At 43.4% G+C, this 18,001-nt stretch overlaps 1 protein-coding gene and 2 non-coding genes across 6 annotated transcripts; all 3 read right to left on the reverse strand.

The window, feature by feature from the left end:
• Positions 1-2,741: 2,741 nt before the first annotated feature.
• Positions 2,742-12,876, reverse strand: LOC146855876 (solute carrier family 25 member 3). Of its 4 annotated transcripts, none has more exons than XM_085653823.1 (8): positions 12,812-12,876; positions 12,399-12,554; positions 9,722-9,846; positions 8,392-8,571; positions 7,794-7,975; positions 6,391-6,563; positions 3,165-3,275; positions 2,742-3,090 (listed from the first exon to the last, which is right to left on the reverse strand). In XM_085653823.1, the coding sequence occupies exons 2-8, from the start codon at positions 12,544-12,546 to the stop codon at positions 2,930-2,932; spliced, it is 1,080 nt and encodes a 359-aa protein (XP_085509949.1). In that variant the 5' UTR covers positions 12,547-12,554; positions 12,812-12,876; the 3' UTR covers positions 2,742-2,929. The 4 variants fall into 4 exon arrangements, with proteins under 4 accessions (XP_085509949.1, XP_085509947.1, XP_085509948.1 ...); XM_085653821.1 differs by having other exon boundaries at positions 9,722-9,849; XM_085653822.1 differs by lacking the exon at positions 9,722-9,846 and adding an exon at positions 10,196-10,320.
• On the reverse strand, positions 6,635-6,859 carry LOC146855877 (small nucleolar RNA SNORA53). The gene has a single exon (XR_014959000.1). It is a non-coding gene; the product is annotated as a small nucleolar RNA SNORA53 (small nucleolar RNA).
• LOC146855878 (small nucleolar RNA SNORA53) lies at positions 8,827-9,067 on the reverse strand. The gene has a single exon (XR_014958999.1). It is a non-coding gene; the product is annotated as a small nucleolar RNA SNORA53 (small nucleolar RNA).
• Positions 12,877-18,001: the final 5,125 nt, after the last annotated feature.

Here is an 18,001-nt window from a genome sequence, read left to right on the forward strand (position 1 = left end):
CAGATCAGGGAGCACTTACTGGAGAGGGAAAGAAAAACACTGTTGCTCCATTTCGTCCGAATTTCGGCTTGTGAACAGGGTAAAGCAGCAGAAAGAGGGTTCGATTTTTCCACCTCTCCTCACATTTTGAAAGAAAGTGTGGTGTTTGCTGAGAATTCCAAAGGTGGGAGCCTGCCATTCTAATATGCAGGGCTACAATCTATTTCTTTGTTGGGGAGAGGTGGTGGATGTAGGAGTCTGCCTCTCCTCAGACCTTTATTTATTTTGGCTTTCATCTTGAAAAGGTGGGAATAGAACCACCTGAGAGCTAGATTGCATGAATGTGTGTGGAGCTTGGTTTGAGACACCGCAGCAAATGGGGGATATACTCACATCTCAACAATGGTGCAGACTCAGTTGTATTTTGTGCTTTATCATCTCAAAAGAGCGTGTGGAAGCCTTGGAGAGCCCTATCTCCACAATAGCGTGATCCTGATGGTTTTTCTGACACTGTTTTGTATCAGGAATACCTATAGTGATGCTACAAAAGCATCTTTTGGAAGTCAAACCTGACCAGTTAAAGAGTTGCTATCGCATGTCTTAGACAGCCGAACGAGCCACTAATGAGGCAGGTCATGTATGATACAGCCCGGCCACCCATCAGTCATACATATTTAATTGATGTCTGTTTAATAAAGCATAGCTAGTGTTGCCCCTCCTTCAATATCCGCTTTTCTTCCACCCCTCTCACATCACTTCTCTCCATTCGTGTTCTACCCTACGTGTTTCCCTTCTCTATGTTCTCCCCCGATTAACCAGTTTTTCAGCTGCTCATCTTTCCCTTATGCTCCTGTTCCCTTCCCCAGACTGCTACTTCCCTAGTCTCTTCTTATCAAGCCACTTTTGACTCATGTCCCACTCCAATCTTGCACTCCTTAGCTCTGCTATCCCCAGTTCTCTTCACATGATTTGTCTACCTTTGTAATCAGATCTCACATTAATATTTTTCCTTTTTGTACATACCTTTCATGGTCTGCTTCCTTCTCCGCCACGCTTCCTCCCTATTCCCCACCTTAGAAAGTGTTTACACATCACAATCCAGGCCTGGTACATTAGTACAATGATCCTTCATGCATTGTAAAGATAACTTCTACATTTTGTGCAGTACTGCTATACCCAGAACTGCTTGTTCAGGACCCATCTGCGCAGCCCAATTCTCACTCAGACTACTGACAAAAGGCAATGGTCACAGCTATTTATTACTAGTTAGTGCATGTTCCTTTTAGCCACGAGCTCAGGAAACGCACACCGTATAATAGTTAATCGGACAACTGAGCTGGTACTTTAATATATAGCATGCATAGGCGCACGGATATAAAACTCTAGGTATAGTAGAACGCACTTTGGTTTTTGAGGTGCTTTCCAAGCTACCTACGAAGCTGTACATGCCTTGCTGTATTTAAACTGGGATTTGCATTTCAATATTATGTCAAACCAAGTGCTTAAATGGGGTCAGGCAGTCTATGGCTGTTTTTTTTTTTTTTTAAAACACATTTTAAAATAACTGGGCTGCTTTTGGATGCAGACCTCAACCCCTAAATGCAGCACAGAGGCTATCATATTCAATATGTATTTCAATGCGTTTTGTTGATAAAGTTTGAAATGAATTGTAGTTACAAATTCAACGTACATAATATGTTCTCATTCCAGGTTCAATGTTCGGTCTGCTAATCAGGACCAGACTGCACAATCCAACCTGGGCTCAGCCTAGGTAGTATTCAGCTGTCACTTAACACTACGTACCATAACACTCGAGCACTGTGGCTTGAAGATCTAACCCCAACCTTGGTCACGGCTGGGTAAGAAGACTATACAAAGCTAATCCATACAACCACAAATATGGGACAGTATTTCAAGCAGAACATTTGTTGATGGGTAAAGTAGTACTTTCAATGCAGTCCCAAGGAGGACCTTTTGGGGGAAAGAAAATGAATAATTAGTTTAAAAAAATTTTAAAAAAAAGAGAATGGTGTTGAGCACAAGCAATAGTCAATGCCACAGAGTTTCTGCAATTCTATGGCCCTGACTTTTCAAATAATTGTGAATGTCGCATTTGCAACATAATCCGTCATCTGCTGCATAGTCTGCAGATTTTACAAATAATATTCTTTCCAGCTTAACCCCTTGCATGCCCGCCCCTTTCCCCGCCCAGTGCCGCGCCTTGCATTAGCGGGCGGAGCTCATGACGAGCTGGACTCGTCATGGGCACAGCGCCACCGCAGCCCATGACGAGTCCAGCTCGTCATGGGCACTGAAGGGGTTAAACGGACGAAAAGTTACTAAAAAACGTAGCAATGTGTGTTCACACATGGTGGCAGGCCCTACAAAAACGTTAACTGGTCATCTTTCATTTGCTTATTTCTGAAATTTGTAGTTAACCTGGTACTAGTGAGGTCAAATCTTTGGCATAGCTCAACGGAGCGCTTTAAATGAACACCAGTTGCATTACACAAGGTAATATTTATTTTGTAGGCATGGGGCAATGAAGTGATTTGGAAAGTCAGATTTGCAGAGGATTTTGAGCAGATGCAGAGCCTAACTTGGTCCCCTTGCTTTCCCTGTCCCCGTGTTGTGTTGCTTGTTTAACATGCTCCCACATTTGAAAGAAAGCCATCTTACATAGAACTCAATGTTGTACCAATTGCACTACATTATGGGAAAAGCAGTAGCGCCAGGATAATTCATAAAGAAGGAACCTCAAATTTACTGTAGCATCCGTTTATTTCAACAGAAACACAACAATGGTAAAACCAAATCACAGCTTGCAGACCCTCCATGCTGAAGCAAGGATTAAACCAATAATTACATCTGTTAATAATGGTGCAGATTCTACACTGAATCAAAGATATAAAACGTCTTCGAATGTGCAATGTTTAAGTCCATGGCTTTACTACTGAGTAAGACCAAGCTTCTTTTTCAGTGATTCTGGCATTTCAGGTGGAGGTGGACGAGGAAGCCTGAAATAGACCTTGACGGAGTCATAAATGAACCACTGCAGTGCAGTCAGAGTGCCAATCATAATAATACGGGCAGTCAGACCCTTCCAGACACCTGTAAATAGAAACAATCATTAGCAAAAAAGAAATAAGTATCCAATGAAAATAATTGAGAAATTAAACATTTACCTTTAGGTCCAAGTTTTTTCAAGACTGCTACAGCAGTACTGCCTTTTTCTTTATTCAACACTGAAACCACCGAATCAGCAGGATGGGACACAATGGCACAAAACACACCAGCTGTAAAGAAAAAACTACGGTTAGACTTGGCAGAATGCACACTGTTTTTTGCTTTGCAAGATACCAAGTCAGACATTACTGAGCTACATACTAGTATGCATCAAGAAGGGAAAGTTACTTACCTGTAATCTTAGCTTTCTTCCATGGGAATCCTCATTATAGCCATAAGCACTAAAGTCCCTCACCCATGCACAGGAATCCCAGAGCACTTTTATATATACAGCCATGAAGACCTTAACCCCTGGTATGAGGAAGGCAGAGGACTGTCCCCTGTTTTGCACGTAAGCTGCTAAATAGATCGTATGGAGGTATAGGCTAGTCATCGTTTTTGGAACTGGAGCAAGTAGCAGAGGATATCGCGGACCAAGTTTTAGTAGGTCGAGGGGTTTGTGGATGCAGTAATGAACAAATCTTTTCCACTTTGGTGCATAGCAGGCCAGTGAGCAAGGTCTGTAAGACTAGTAGAAGGTCCAAGCATTTCCGCAGAAGATACAGCTAGGACATCAGGTGCCAAATCACTAAATTGAGCTGTTTGGGCGTTAGAGTGCCTGAGCCGACCCTGGTGAGCAGGTTTTGCCTGTTGACGAGCTTTTTGTGCAGCATGACAGATGAATGCCAAGTACCGGGGGTGTCTGGTCCTGGCGACTAGTACGAGTCTGATGCCGTCCACATCTTCCCTATCACAAACTGATAGAGGGAGAAGGGGAAAAGTACTAAGCCAAGATCCCTAAATAGTTCATTCATAGTGCGCTGAATGTGGATGTTGATCCCTCGATGCTAAATGTGGATATTATGCATTTCCAGGGGTGGCAAAAAGGTCCAATTGTAGAGTGCCCCCACATCAAAAGTACCATTGGAGGACTTTTGGGGGAGTTCCCACTTGTGGACTTGTTCTAGCATCCCAGTTGAGCAGGTCCATGAATTGCTGTCCATCCCCAGAAGGTACTCCATCAGGTGGATGTGGTGGAAGCATGCCCAATGCCAGGTGTTGTGTGCCAACAAGGGGGTGCTGCCCTGTTTCTGTAGGTAGTGCACAGCACTGATGTTGTCCATCTACTAACTTTACCTCAATGAGCGAAGGCAGCTTTGAGGGCAAGATGTTTGTGAAGGTGCTTAACATAGTTGATGTGGTGCCCCTGTTGATGTGCCAGCACTCCTTTCACAGTGGGCACATCAACAGTGCCACCAGTGAAATGCACCCCTCACAAACAGCCTTGAAAACAATCTGTAGCAATTGTAATTTGCTGCATGGGGCCCAGGAGAGGCCTGACCTGCAACAAGTTGTTTAACCACTGCAGAGAGCCATGTGCGCTAGCCTTAACCAGCACTAGATCCCCCATTTGACCATCTGCCAGTGACAACTGGACTGAAAGGCAGTGCTGCGGCAGAGCTTGGAATACTATGGTGATGAATGAGGCCATCATCCCTAAGTGGCAAAGGTTCTGACTGAGTACGTTTTGGCTAAATTGAGGTAAGAGCTGCAAGAACGCTAGGACCCTCGGCAGTCTGAGGTAGCTTCTAACTGCCAAAGTTCAGTACCGCCACTAAAAAGGGCTGAATTTGTTGAGATTGTAGGCAGGACTGGATAGTATCTAGATTGAACCAAAGGCTGTGGAAGAATTAGATGCTAGCCTGGGTATCCACTAGGGCCCGATACTTTCTTCTTGATCAGCCCATTGTTGAGGCAGGAGGAAGACGTGAATGCAACAGTCTTTAGTGGGTGGTCACCACTGCTAGGCACTTGAAGACCCTTGTGTCAGTAGTAACTCCAACTGGAAGTACCATGAACTGACATTGGTGGCTACTTACCACGAACCTTAGGTACCATCTGTGGGCAGGAAGAACATGAACGTAGGCATCCTCGAGATCCAACGCGGTCATATAGACAGTACTGAAGAGGGATGATGTCCTGTTGCGTTACCATATGAAAGTGTTTCAAGGGGTATGCACCATTTGAGGGGCCAGAGTAAACGTTCCTTCTTGGGGGATGAGAAAGATTAAACACCCCATGTCCCATTGGCGGGGACATTGGCTTCATGGCCTCTTTTTTAAAAGAACAAGTGCTTTTACCTCTTCCTCTAGATGGTTGAGATGTTCTATGCAGAGTATGTGGTGGCAGGGTAGAATGTTGGGAGGAGGTATTAAGCTCTAGGCAGTAGCCAAGGTGAACCACTGTAAATACCCAGTTGTACGAGCAGATTTACTGCCAGTAAGTGAGAAAATCCTGCAGTCTGCCTCAACTGATCAGGGGACCGTCACAGGTGTCAGGGGTCAAGGTGGAGGGGTAAAGGGAAATAAATAAGCGTTTTACATTGTAGGTCCCTGAAGGTATCTGCTGATGGTACAATTGTAGCTGCAGCTGCCTATTGTAGAAGAGGAAAGGGTTGGGGAGTGGAGGGTAGCTTAGGAACCACCTCAATACACAAGTCTTAAAAAGATAATGCCACAAATATCCATTAAAGCAAGATTATAAAAAAACATCCCCCTCCAATACCAAGAGATATAAGCTGCAAATAAAGGGGAGGTGCAGAAGAGAATATGGGCATGGCACGCCCTTATACCAAAGAAATGGAAGCAAGTACATGAGCTTTTCTGAAACTATTCCAGAAGGCAACTTTAACAACCAATGTTTGAAGGATATTTACTTTCACATGTCAATGCACCTGAATCTTAAGGAAGCAAAAAGCATTACCAGTTCACAAAGCTATCCTTTCAGCATTCAAGTAAGAGACTCTACCAAGTGTTGAGTACTTTTTGGCTTTCCCAGAAGTCATGTATGCTTCTCCTGATGAATGACTGGCAGGTGAAGTGACATTTTTTAACCCAGGCTACGAACAGAACTCAGCCGCTCTTCCAGCGAAAGTAAATTGTGAAATTAGTGGGAATTAAGTCATGGCATTGTTAACTAACTATAACAGACAATAGGGGACTCCTACAAAAACTTCAGTTGATAGTTTTGGCTACAGCGAGAGGTCTTTCAGAGAAAGGGTCCAGATTAGTGTCAATAGTGGGTACGAACTTGAAACAATAATTACGTCTTGTGTGGATCATCAAAAGCCAGTATTGCAGAACACTCTTAAGTTTGAAGGGCTAGCACAATGCAAGATTGACTTACCAATATACCCGGCCACGAACGTAACCACCAACTGTTCAGATTTTGTGCACTCGCTTCTGGGTTTCGGGACTACATATTTGTACAAAGCTTCCACAGTACGCTCGAAGCAGGCAAATTTCATCATGGTGTATGGGATCTGTCTCATCCAGAGGGGAACAACGCCTTTGTAGAAACTGGAATAAAAAAAAAAAAGTATATTTCAGCACTAAACCAAATTATTTGTGCAAACAAAACCGATGTTCAGTGTGTCTGCATACAAGCACGGTTCTGATGGTAGGAAATGGCATTCAGCCATTGATATCAGAACATGAGGCTAACATGCAGGTATATTTCTCTTACATGCTAATGACTCAAGCACCTTTGACTGTTCAACAAACAAGTTGAGGAGTGCCAACTGACTAAACGTTTAGAGTGAATTCTACAGCTCAGAGAGTAGGGCACTCACAAAGGTGGATCTAAGGAGCATGTCATCTGCAAATATATACAAATGAATCCTTAATCTCCAAGACTAGGACTTACAGCCAAGCAATTTTTTTTAATTGGTTTATTTTGTCTGGTCCGACAAGTGATCCATCTTTACAGTGCAATCTTACAGTTCGTGTTGTACAGAAATTAGCTATACATATGAGCAATCCTTAACAGACAGTTATATGCAGGTACATTATACCATTCACCAGTGCATTGACATTCTCTGCTAGACAGGGAGGCCTTCCATACAGTATATCAATTACATGCCATCCCTCACCCTGGTGTTGTGCATTTTAGATAACAGTCGCATGTTCATACACCCCCTCTCAATATACCCAAACCTCTCCGCCCATCTCGTACAGTTGTTGTTCAGATCTCCGAACTTCATTTTGCCAGCAGCAGGGCTACAGCTAGGCATTTGCGCTTCTTCACGGGCTTCAATTTATATATCCAACAAACACGCCAGAGGAATACTCTGTACTAGTTCAGCCAGCATGCTAGTTATTGCATCCATTATCTCTTGCCAGTATTTGTGTATCTGAGGGCATGCCCACACTAGGTGTAGGAAATCTGCGTGTATAGCGTCACATCTGACATTTGTCATGCGTTCTGAGACCGCATCTATGTAATTGCGTCGGGGAGTAATAGAATTGATGCAGAAATTGTATGATACGCAAATTACAATTTGATGTGAATAACCTTAATTGCGTGCAGCTATATTCCCAGTCCTGTACCTCGATGGCCTCACCTAGCAGTGTTTCCCACCTGATAAGTGATGTGTTTACTAATCTCTTTTTGCTCCGATTGTGATGCAGTGTATAAACGGGTAATTAATTGCTGACGTGTTGGTGCTTTCAGCATAGCTTGTAGTGAGAGTAGTGTTGGTGGTTCCTCCGGGTAGGTTGTATACATAGCAAATTTGGTATTTTACTTACGCCCAAAGCCCTTCCTCAGCATACATTTTTGGAGCAGCTTCCCGTAGAGTGTTAGCATAGCCAGGTTGCGTCTGAATACGAACTTTAGCAGCTTCCATTGGAGCCAGGGCAATATCAGCAAAGAACTCTGCACTGGCAGATGCCGCCAAATACAAAGAGGTACGCCACAAGTATGTGTTTTCCTGAAACAAACATTAAATGAGTAGTGGACCAGTAAGAGGACCAGTGCTGACATACAACACATAAAAGCATTGAATAGTCATTAAACAGGAATTACACAGTTTGTCTTGCCGAAATTACAACTAAAACAGCACATTGGTGAAGTTAACTGTCTAAATTTTTGGTTATCACCACTCAAGCCTAACTGATATAATAAATTCACACCTTCAAATATCGAGAAAGTGCCACACAATTCTGGACTAGTATGGCTGTTACAAGCAACCAAGACTAAGGTCCATCATAATCAAGTACATACAATTCCGACGAGTTCATATTTTGTCAACTTTTAGAAGAAAAAAAAAGTTATACTGTAATCCAGCAGAAGGACAAAATCTGCACAAACGATCCAATACTCTAAGGAAGTCGATTAAAGGTTTACCTCTCCCAGAAGGTTACTATACAGGACTTTGAAGACTTCGTAGAAACCAAACTTGCAAAGTCCCTGCATGGAGTATCCGATAAACGTTGGAGCCCATCCCTTGGCAAGGCCACGAAAACCATCTTCCTTCAATGTGACTGAGAAGCCATTAAAAATGCCCTTGTATTTCTTGGGATCCACCTAAAAGGTGGTAAAACATTTAATAGTGTTAAACACAAACATAACATTCACTGTACCCTGCTAAATAAACATAGCAGACATCAAGATACAAAGCTGATAAAATCTAGGAATAGCAATTCACCAGGCTGCAGTAAATTAGCTGTAGGACAGCAATACAAGCATAAATAGGTTTTGAATATGCTCAAGTTTAACCGGAAAGAACGTTCAATTACACTGCAAACAATTTGGAGTTAAATAAATGTGACGAAGTACGTCAATGTCTGCATACCAACAAAGCCCAGATAGCGAGAAACGGACACATTGCTGCAGCCGCTTATATCTGGGCATAAATAGGTAATATGCAGGTATATTAATCTCACATGCCAATGACTCAAGCATCTTTGACTGTGCAACCAAAAAAGTTGCTGAATGACAACTGACTGGAACAGAAGACAGAATCCTCAAGAACTCAGCACAGTAACAGGCATTCACAAAGATGGATCTAAGGAAGCATGTGGATTATTTCAACAGAGCAAATTCAGAACTTCATGGGTTGTCCGTCTATTGGTGCCTTAATTTAGTCAGCCCTACCACACAATTTGGTGCTCTCCTGCAGGATAATTCCAGTTGCTCTGATATTTTAGAGTGCGTCAATGTTAATTAGTAGCAGCCTTACCTACAGCTCAGAAATGGTCCATGCAAGATATGCATTCTAACATTTACAATGGCAGCTTTCCATGTAGCCCACTGAGTTGTGTCTTCTTCAGCAAGTGCAGCCACCAATTGTATACTGCTAAGTGGTAACAGAATGCCATGCCAAATTAAAACTATAAAATCTACTTCGAAATTCGGGGTAACAGTCATAAAACAGATTTTGTATGTTAACAGGGTGGGGAGGGAGAAGAGGGCCAGTGCAACAAGCGAATCCCCAACTACTACTTCTCAGACCAGCACAGCAATGCACATTTTTCTGAGTTATCTAAAAACCATAGACTTTTTTTTAAAATTATTTTGCTCCGCCACTTCAACTCTCCAATTAGCGACAAAGCCAGACAAACACATATGTTCACAAATGTAATACAACGTTAACAAAAGTTAAGAATATATTGTAATAATTACAAAAGGAATGTTAAAAAAAACATACCAAAAACGTAAGTAAGCAAATACCAACCTGCAGACGGCATTTCACCAAATCCAGAGGAACGACTGCGGTGTGCGTCAAACCACAACTTAGGATCCCACCAAAGCCACAAAGTGCATAAAATTTCATCGAGCCATATTCACAGCTGTATTCCTCTGCTAAAAAAAAAAAAAAAAAAGCGGACACACCATGCTTTTAGATAAACCACATGCATTGCTGCGGATTAAATGATGTGACTGGTATACTCCCTCACACAAGCCTGTTAAGAGCTCACGCTGGTTAGTAGAGTCACTCATTAGCAAAGATCAAGTCGCCTATTACTACTGCAGGAAAAGTCCACTCCGTTTACATTATGGTTCTAGCAGACATCTTTTTGCACCATAAATGCAATAGAACCACAATGCAAAATAAAATGGACAAATGATCAAATGACAAATTGAGACTGCTGTATTAGGGCACGCTTATCCCATGCTTAAAAACTCACCCCGCCCCATGCAGACAAACCTGGAGCCTGCATTTGACAAGATCTAACGGGACTACAGCCGTATGTGTTGTACCACAGCTTATAATTCCACCAAAGCCACAAAGGAGAAAGAATTTGCCAGATCCATATGCACAGCTATCCTCATCTGTTTAACCAAAAACGAACATGTCAATTATGCATTCATTTCAGCTTTTGATCATCATGAATAAGATTTTAAACACTCTGACTTCCTGCCTTTGTTGGCAAAAACCTTACAATATTTAAAACCTGTTCTAAACGCATTCATTTTTTGTTCTTAAACCAGGTCTGCAAGATTATGCAACAGGGTCAAAGGCGACCTGGGAAAGGGTACTGAAATGTGCATCAAATCTGAGCGCAGGGTTGAAATTGCTAAGTTTCAAAAGCAGTCAGAGCATCACTTCCATAAGTCGTGGCATTCATTGAGAAGCCTTTTAAAATGCATTTTAAATATATAAGTGTTACACAACCATCTTTGTATATACTGCACAATACAAAATGTAATGCTAACTTTCCATACAAGCAAACGTAAAATCACCGTAGCCCATCTGCTTGTGCTCCTTCCTATCCGAAGACCTAAAATGACAGAACAAACACCGGATGCATATCAATTTGCAGCCAGAGCAGTTTGCAGCACACTGCGGCCAATGGCTCAACCAAGGAGGTGAAATTGGTACTTCCAGATCTAGTTAGGTTCATTTACAAAACAATGTGAAAATACGGAACGTTAACGAAACAGATCCGAAGAGGTTTTGAGCGGGTGTAGACGTTTAACAATTATCCTCTAGGGGTCAAGACATCAAAGTTTAAACTTGTTGGCAAGACGTCCCATTAAGGTTTTTTAGGCAGGTCAGAACTGACCCTTATCTAGTGAGGCACAACTGCCCAGTATGGAAAACAGAAACTGAAAAATAATAAATTCCATACACACGGAATATCATTGCCGAGGTTTATTTACTATTCTGGAAGAAAGTGTTTGCATTCCATAAGTACGAAGATTATTACGCAAGAATGATACTGGATCAACAAGCAAATAACTATATATCAAATATATCATTCCTGTAGATGTAGACAATCCGGCGTAACATAAGATTGTAATTAGTTTGCCACAAAATATCATGAACATTTTGAACTACGGGCAAACTCAGTGACAAGAAGCTAAATGAAAAAGTTAACTCGCAGACCATCAGAAAAAAAATAGAACCGGTATTCTACACTACGCTGGTAAGCAGTTTCCATCTTATAATTAAAGCAAAACAGCATAAGCAATTTTAATATTGGTAGTACAATATTTAAAACTAAATTACACGAAGTGTTTTCAGTCTACAGCAGCATATATGCCTCAACAACGCGACTGGCCAAATAACGTAATTTTAATACCAGTTACTTTAAACAGCCAGGCATATTCAAAGTATTCCGTATTTATCATTTACTGTGCTCTCGAGTGATCAGGGTAACATGCAACACTATATAAACCCTAAACCACCACCGCCCATCTACTATTTTTTTTACGAAGGATAAAATACTACGGGGCTTATTTACAAGCCCCTTGCGCCGTCGGTGCGTCACTTTTTCCCATATAAAATTGACGCACTGACGGCGCAAGGGGCTTGTAAGTAAGCCCCTACGTGCTTATCCACTCTTACTAACAACTGGACTAAAGCAGCGGTTTAGCACTGGTTTTTAAATCAGAGCAGAAAGCAAAAGGCGTTTTTTTAAAAAGACCTCTGCAGCCATAGCACTTGCTCAGAAAGGTAACCTACCTCCCCATACAATGCGATTTACTTAGTGCTCACCCCTACATGACAGCCAAATTCAAATAACTGCAGAGCCCACCATGTTGGACACGGATTAAAGGTACTCTTTAACAAGGATGTAAACCGTTATACTACCTACGGATTGCACCGGATGCACACTCGCTATCAATTTACGGTGAGATCAGCTTTTAAAAGCTTTGACTCACATTGAAGCGTTGGTGCTATCCCGATTCTAAATGGCGACACTGGTATGGGGGGTGTACATGATTTGGGCGAGTTTACTTTACAAGTAGCGTTTCCAATAAGGTTACAATGAGTTTAAAACATAAGAATCAAAAAGAAAAACTGGATTTTAAGGGACTAAATCGGGAAAATGTTTAATGGAAAAACTAAAGTGAATCTTAACCTGACAAACCACAGAGTTTGTTCTCTGACTTGCTCATCTTACCTGTAGCGTCAGCGGCGGCTGCTGCTGCTAGTATGCGCCGGCTGGGCTGCGCTGGAGTGGTCGGGTTGCTCGGGGCCTCCGGTACAAGTTGGAACTGCGGAGCGCTGAAGGGGTTGGCCCGGCAGAGATGGGCAACGGAGGAGTACATTTTGGATACTGCAAAAATAAAATCCAAAGACCATTAGACAAGCAGCACGAGCAAGTCCATGTGCGTACACGTCCACCACCCGATATACGCCACGCTAAAAACGATTAAGGTCACCGTTGACTGCCAAGCAACTGACGCGACCAAGTTGCGGGTCAGCCGTACACTATCCACACGCCCTACAGTGTGTCCGCTACGAACAGTGACACCGTCTCAGCCACTCAAGAGCCGCCAAAGCTGCGGAGGGAAGTAATTCCACAGCACTCACCCTCTAAGATGGCGTTGCCTCCCCTTCGCCGGCTTCCAAAGGCCGAACGTCCTCCGCCGAAAACCACTTTGTCCTTCTCTGACGTAGCACTGACGCGTTTCCAAGCGCGCCGGGGCTGAGCTGATTGGATTAGTAAATCATAGCGTCAAGGAAAATGCGACGGAGCTGCACAAGCCTTGCCCTTTACTGCGCTGCAAGGTTGGGCTGCTGAAGGTCAGGTGACCGAGGAGGCTCGCCAAAGCAGAAAGGGCAGGGTGGGCAGCAGTCACGGGTATTGCTGGTGGCCTCTGTGAGGCAGGACGTACTGACCCTGTCAGCACTGGAATGAGGCTATTTTATGCGAATGAAGGACACGCCTTCTGTTGTCAGTACAAGCCTGTCAGACCCGGAGAGACTGGGCTGCTGTCTGCTTGGGTGTGATATTTGTGTGTTTTGCTCTGCAATGTGCAAATCTAGGACATAGTGGTCTCGTTTTTCACACAGTATAACAAACGCAGTTTTTAATTGAAACGGCGACATTTCAGCTTCGTCATCTGCGACTCTTCCCTCCGACCAGGAAGTACAATAATTGACCCTTGGAAAAACAACCAGCTTCCCTGCCAATGTTTCAGATTTCTATGTGTGACATTTTCAAAATGTAAGTGTAATTATGAATGACATTTCAACGACCATGAGTGACACTTTCTCGACCAAGCAAAATCAAGAAATGAAGACAAGGGAAACATAAATTTCAGAAAATGCAGCATGGCAATCATGGCCGTCCAGTGAATGCTGTCCATGACTAAAGTGGATGGGCAATGTGCATGATGTTACTAATTTAATTAAGTGTACATCATGTGTGGCGGTGGGGCATTAGTAGAAGTGAGGCTGAGCACATTTTGGAAGCAGACTGTACTCCGGCAACTGAATGATTTTTAACCTCGCTGAGGGCGCTTAAGAAGTTAGGCACACTTACTTAATTTTGCATCGAGAGAGGCCGGCGAGAGTCGCTGCCATTCTGTACACCGCCCGCTAAGGCTCGCTCTGCCCAGCTACCAGGTGCTGTCCTCAGGGTAGCTGAGCTGCAAACGAATAACCACTACTCAACTGGCCACCGCAGTGAGCAGAGTCGTTTGTTGCAGCCACAGCTATGGCCAGCCACCCTGCCTGGACCCTGCCATATTGACATCGCGAGATTCATCATTACCATGGCGAGCTGAGCTCATGATTGCAGGAAGCACTGCAGCAAAAAGAAACTATATGCGCAACCCACCCGCCTAGAACTGAGTCTCAGACAAGCTCGCGCTCTTGAACAGTGTGGCTCACCACGCAGTGATTGAATTCATAGTGTTACATTGTTGAACTTGAGCTCAGCCAGCCCCCAAGCCTGCCTAGCAGCGCGCACAACGTGATGCCTGCCATTCAAGCTTTTACCAAATCATGTTCTAACACTAATCAGCCAGTGATGTCTGGGCCACTTGACAGCTGAGCTGAGGCGCTGTTGCAGCGTGGAATGTCAAATCCTCCCTTCGGCACAGACCAAATATCGCAATAGCACATTAACTCAATACATTAATTGGTGGGGCCCATAACACCAACACTCACACTTCATTGATCTGCTTTCCCAGAAGGGATAAGTTTCCAAACGCTGACATGAAAGGAATATCTTTTCACCTAAACTCTAATATACATTGAATACCTTTATTAACTTTAAACCTCATGATATTCCCCTCATTTGGCGATGAATCAGTTAGTTGAATTTGGTATTTGGTAATTCAATTCTTTTATTTATACTCTTCTCTTAATCTAGTTTCTTAAAAAAAAAATCACTCAACACATTTGTCTATTAATCGAAGCATCGTTTATCTAATTAATTGCAATTTTTAGAAATTCATCGACCAAACCACAGAACATCATATTTACCTAATCTGGCTATTAGTCGTCCTCTTAAGTCATTCAAGTCGTGGAAATATCTTTAATTCATCAAAGTCAAGCCGCAATTCAGTCTTTCAAAGATTCAGGTTAACAGCTGTCCAGCAGTGTCACCGTCCTCTCCGTCAGCATAACGTCAGGAAAATGAAAGTTCGCTCAAAAAGAAGGAATACTAATTCGCTTTGTCTACCCACTTTTATAATGAAACTAACGTCAAAATGTAACAAAAATCCGTTTTAGACAGTCCTGATTGGTGGATTTGGGGTCATTCGGTAAAGTTCTCACATAGTCCGTTAGATTAAGTCATCACACTTGCTGGTTCCGGTTTTAAAGACAGTCCTTTGTTTTGTGGTCCTGGCAACTCTCCCAGTACGACCTTGGTTGGTACATCTTGTCTGGGGTCAGGACAAGGCCATTGTTGCTTGCTGTTGCGCAGGCGCATTTCACCCGAAACCTCGTGGAACGGTAGCAGTCACGTCGTGTGTCTCAGTCAACCATTTTTTCTTAGGCCAAAACGGTCAACTTAAGCAAAACAAACACAAAACATAATTAAAACATAGAAATGGCTAATAAAATGTTAAACCCTCACTAATTCCCTTATGTGTATGTAATTACCTAGCATAATAGCAACATTTAAAGCGTTTATATTCACCCAGTGATGACATCTGGTGCAACTTACAATTGCGTCACAAAAGCAACATATATCCTGCAATATTCTAATTTTCTACCATTAGTATGCGTACATATATTAGTATACAATTAATTTTGCCATGCAAAATGCAAATCCCACATGTAATTCTTTCGTTAATATAATTGGTGAGTTATCACTTCAAACGGATTAATAATATTACAATTAATAAATGATTCGGATTAATATAAACATGCAGAATGGGGGGGTATACAACATTTTGTACTACCCGCTCCATCAGCGCTATATATCCGTAACAATGCATTTTAGTGCTGTGATGCACACCGCCACACTGAAGTGTGTTAGTCTAATGCCTGATGCGTTGTACTTGGCAGGGCTGAACCAGCAACACAACAGTCCTCAACTAAAATCGTAGATGGGGAAGACTTTTGTTTGCAAGCTTCCCTACCAGCATCACCTGTATATTAAAAACTTGTCAGCCTTCTGATTTCCCTGAGCTCGCCAAGACGCTCCATTTTGGCTGATGTTTTGGTGTCATTGGCTGCTTCATAAAAAGAAACATCTTTATATTGAGGTATTTTTGATGTCTGATATTACTGAGACAACTTAATATTGTTTAAAACTAGCAAGCAAACATAACTACAGGGTGATATGGTGTAGTTGTAGTGAGCAAGGCACAAGCGCCCCTTGACGCCACCTACGCGCCCGGAGGCGCACAAAAGACCGCTGCTCCCTCGGGGGAGCGGGAAAATCAAACAGTGAGCCCTGGTGGAGTACAGAGACCTGCTCTATAGGTTGGGGGACGCTGCTGGTGCCCTCCCTTACCGCTGCCTTTGTTGTTGCTCCTCTGGCCCTCTACGCTGTGTGTAACCCCGCAGGTGCCGCCACACCATCTCGCGGCCTGGAAGCGGGGAAACTACAGATCTCAGGCGCCCTAGCGCCCCTTGACGCCACCTACGCGCCCGGAGGCGCACAAAAGACCGCTGCTTCCTCCGCGTCGCGGGACGCGCGCGGGCGGGCGCCGGGCTAAGCCCGGGCAAAGGGCGGGCTCTCTGTGGGCCTCAGAGGCACAAGGAGGCCGGGCTGGGCCACACCCATTATTGGAGCCGACACACATGTAAGACTTCTCTGTTCCACCTGTTAAAATCGGAGTGGTGTACAAACTCTATAGCACCTATAAGCTGGACACTGAGGCTGTGTTGCATGATCGGTCATTCTATAAATTGATACACACGACGTGCCCTGTGTTTCTGGGTAGCCAAATGTTAAATGTTAAACACTGATTAATATTTGGCCATTTTGCTTTGACTATATTGGGAGAAAGGGGGTTGTTAATTGAAAGGGCGCTATGGCTACGAAACCTAAAACAAGATCAACTAAGCGTAAACCAAGTACCCCGCTGATTACCACACATAGCCAATCTGACACTGACATTGCAGTTGGATATACGGCTCCCCCAACGGCCATAGATTTAATGTTAAGGAAGGTCATTGGGGCAGTAAATGGGGAAATCGAACGTACCCAGAGACGCCTGTCAATGACCCCTACAAATAACTCCCACACGCAAATGCAAAGCAGATCTCTGCAAGCCCCAGAAGTAAATCTTTGTGATAGCTTGCAGGACAATAGCCTGGACATTTCATATGGAAATTTGCCTTGTGGCCAGCAGACAGCAGAGGCCGAACCACCTGTTTGCAAGGCAGCAAAAAGACCAAATTTAAGTAAGCCTAGGTTGCCCAAAAGAGGCTCAAAGATTACGCAAGTAAGGAAATCAAAATCCATCAATAAGGGTGGGAAGAAACAATCAATAGAGGATGAGGTCATAGAAATAGTTGTACCAAGCCCATTAAGTCCGGCAGGATGGCTACAACCAGTTATAACTGATTTGCAAAAACATCTGGAAACCTTTATTACTGCCCAAATAAAACCACTGATTAGCAAATTAGATAGAATTACTAATGAGCTTCAAAAACAGGCGAGGCCAAAGGAAACTATTAATCCCACCCCTATTGTAAATACAACTTCGACCGTGATTCTCCCCCCAAGGCCACCTCCTACGAATAATATTTGTACAAGAAATGAGCTATCTACTACCGCTCAGGTTCATGCCCCACCCATAAGTATAGACCACTCACAGGATAGATGCTCTGTTAAACACATGAAAGACTGTCACCCTAAAAATCAGGACCAGCTTAGAAGACCTCAGATGCAGCTAGGACAGGTTACGCCTCATGGCCCGGTTGACGTACAGCAGAAAGCCCCTGATAGCAAGGGAAAAACGTATCCTTCCCCTCCCGGAGTAAATTTACCTCCTCAACCTAGCCCCTATGTTGTGGTCTTTGCCGGGGTTCCTGAACTCAGGGTGGGCCAAAGGGAACCATATCAAGAGTTAAAAAACAAGATTATAAACTGGCTAAACATACATAGACCTCTCCAAGGGAGGGAAAGGGGAGAAATCATCCATGTGAGAAGAGTACCATGGTTGGGCAACAGAGGGAAGGATATTGAAGGGGACTGCATTATTGCAAACTTCAGAAACCCAAATCTGGTGGAGTATATACTGGGCAATTACAACAAAAATATGACCAGCACTATACGAACCATGCCATTGGGCTATTTTTATCCTAGAA

This window comes from Triturus cristatus, chromosome 4_1 (genome assembly GCF_964204655.1).
Source record: "Triturus cristatus chromosome 4_1, aTriCri1.1, whole genome shotgun sequence".
NCBI lineage: Eukaryota > Metazoa > Chordata > Amphibia > Caudata > Salamandridae > Triturus > Triturus cristatus.

Excerpts from the sequence above, each read along its gene's own strand:
- LOC146855876 (XM_085653821.1), bottom strand. The coding sequence starts at position 12,546 with ATGTACTCCTCCGTTGCCCATCTCTGCCGGGCCAACCCCTTCAGCGCT. Across the intron at positions 9,850-12,398 it reads AGCCGCCGCTGACGCTACAG|CAGAGGAATACAGCTGTGAA; the intron begins GTAAGATGAGCA and ends TTTTTTTTTTAG. Across the intron at positions 8,572-9,721 it reads TGGTGAAATGCCGTCTGCAG|GTGGATCCCAAGAAATACAA; the intron begins GTTGGTATTTGC and ends ACCACCTTTTAG.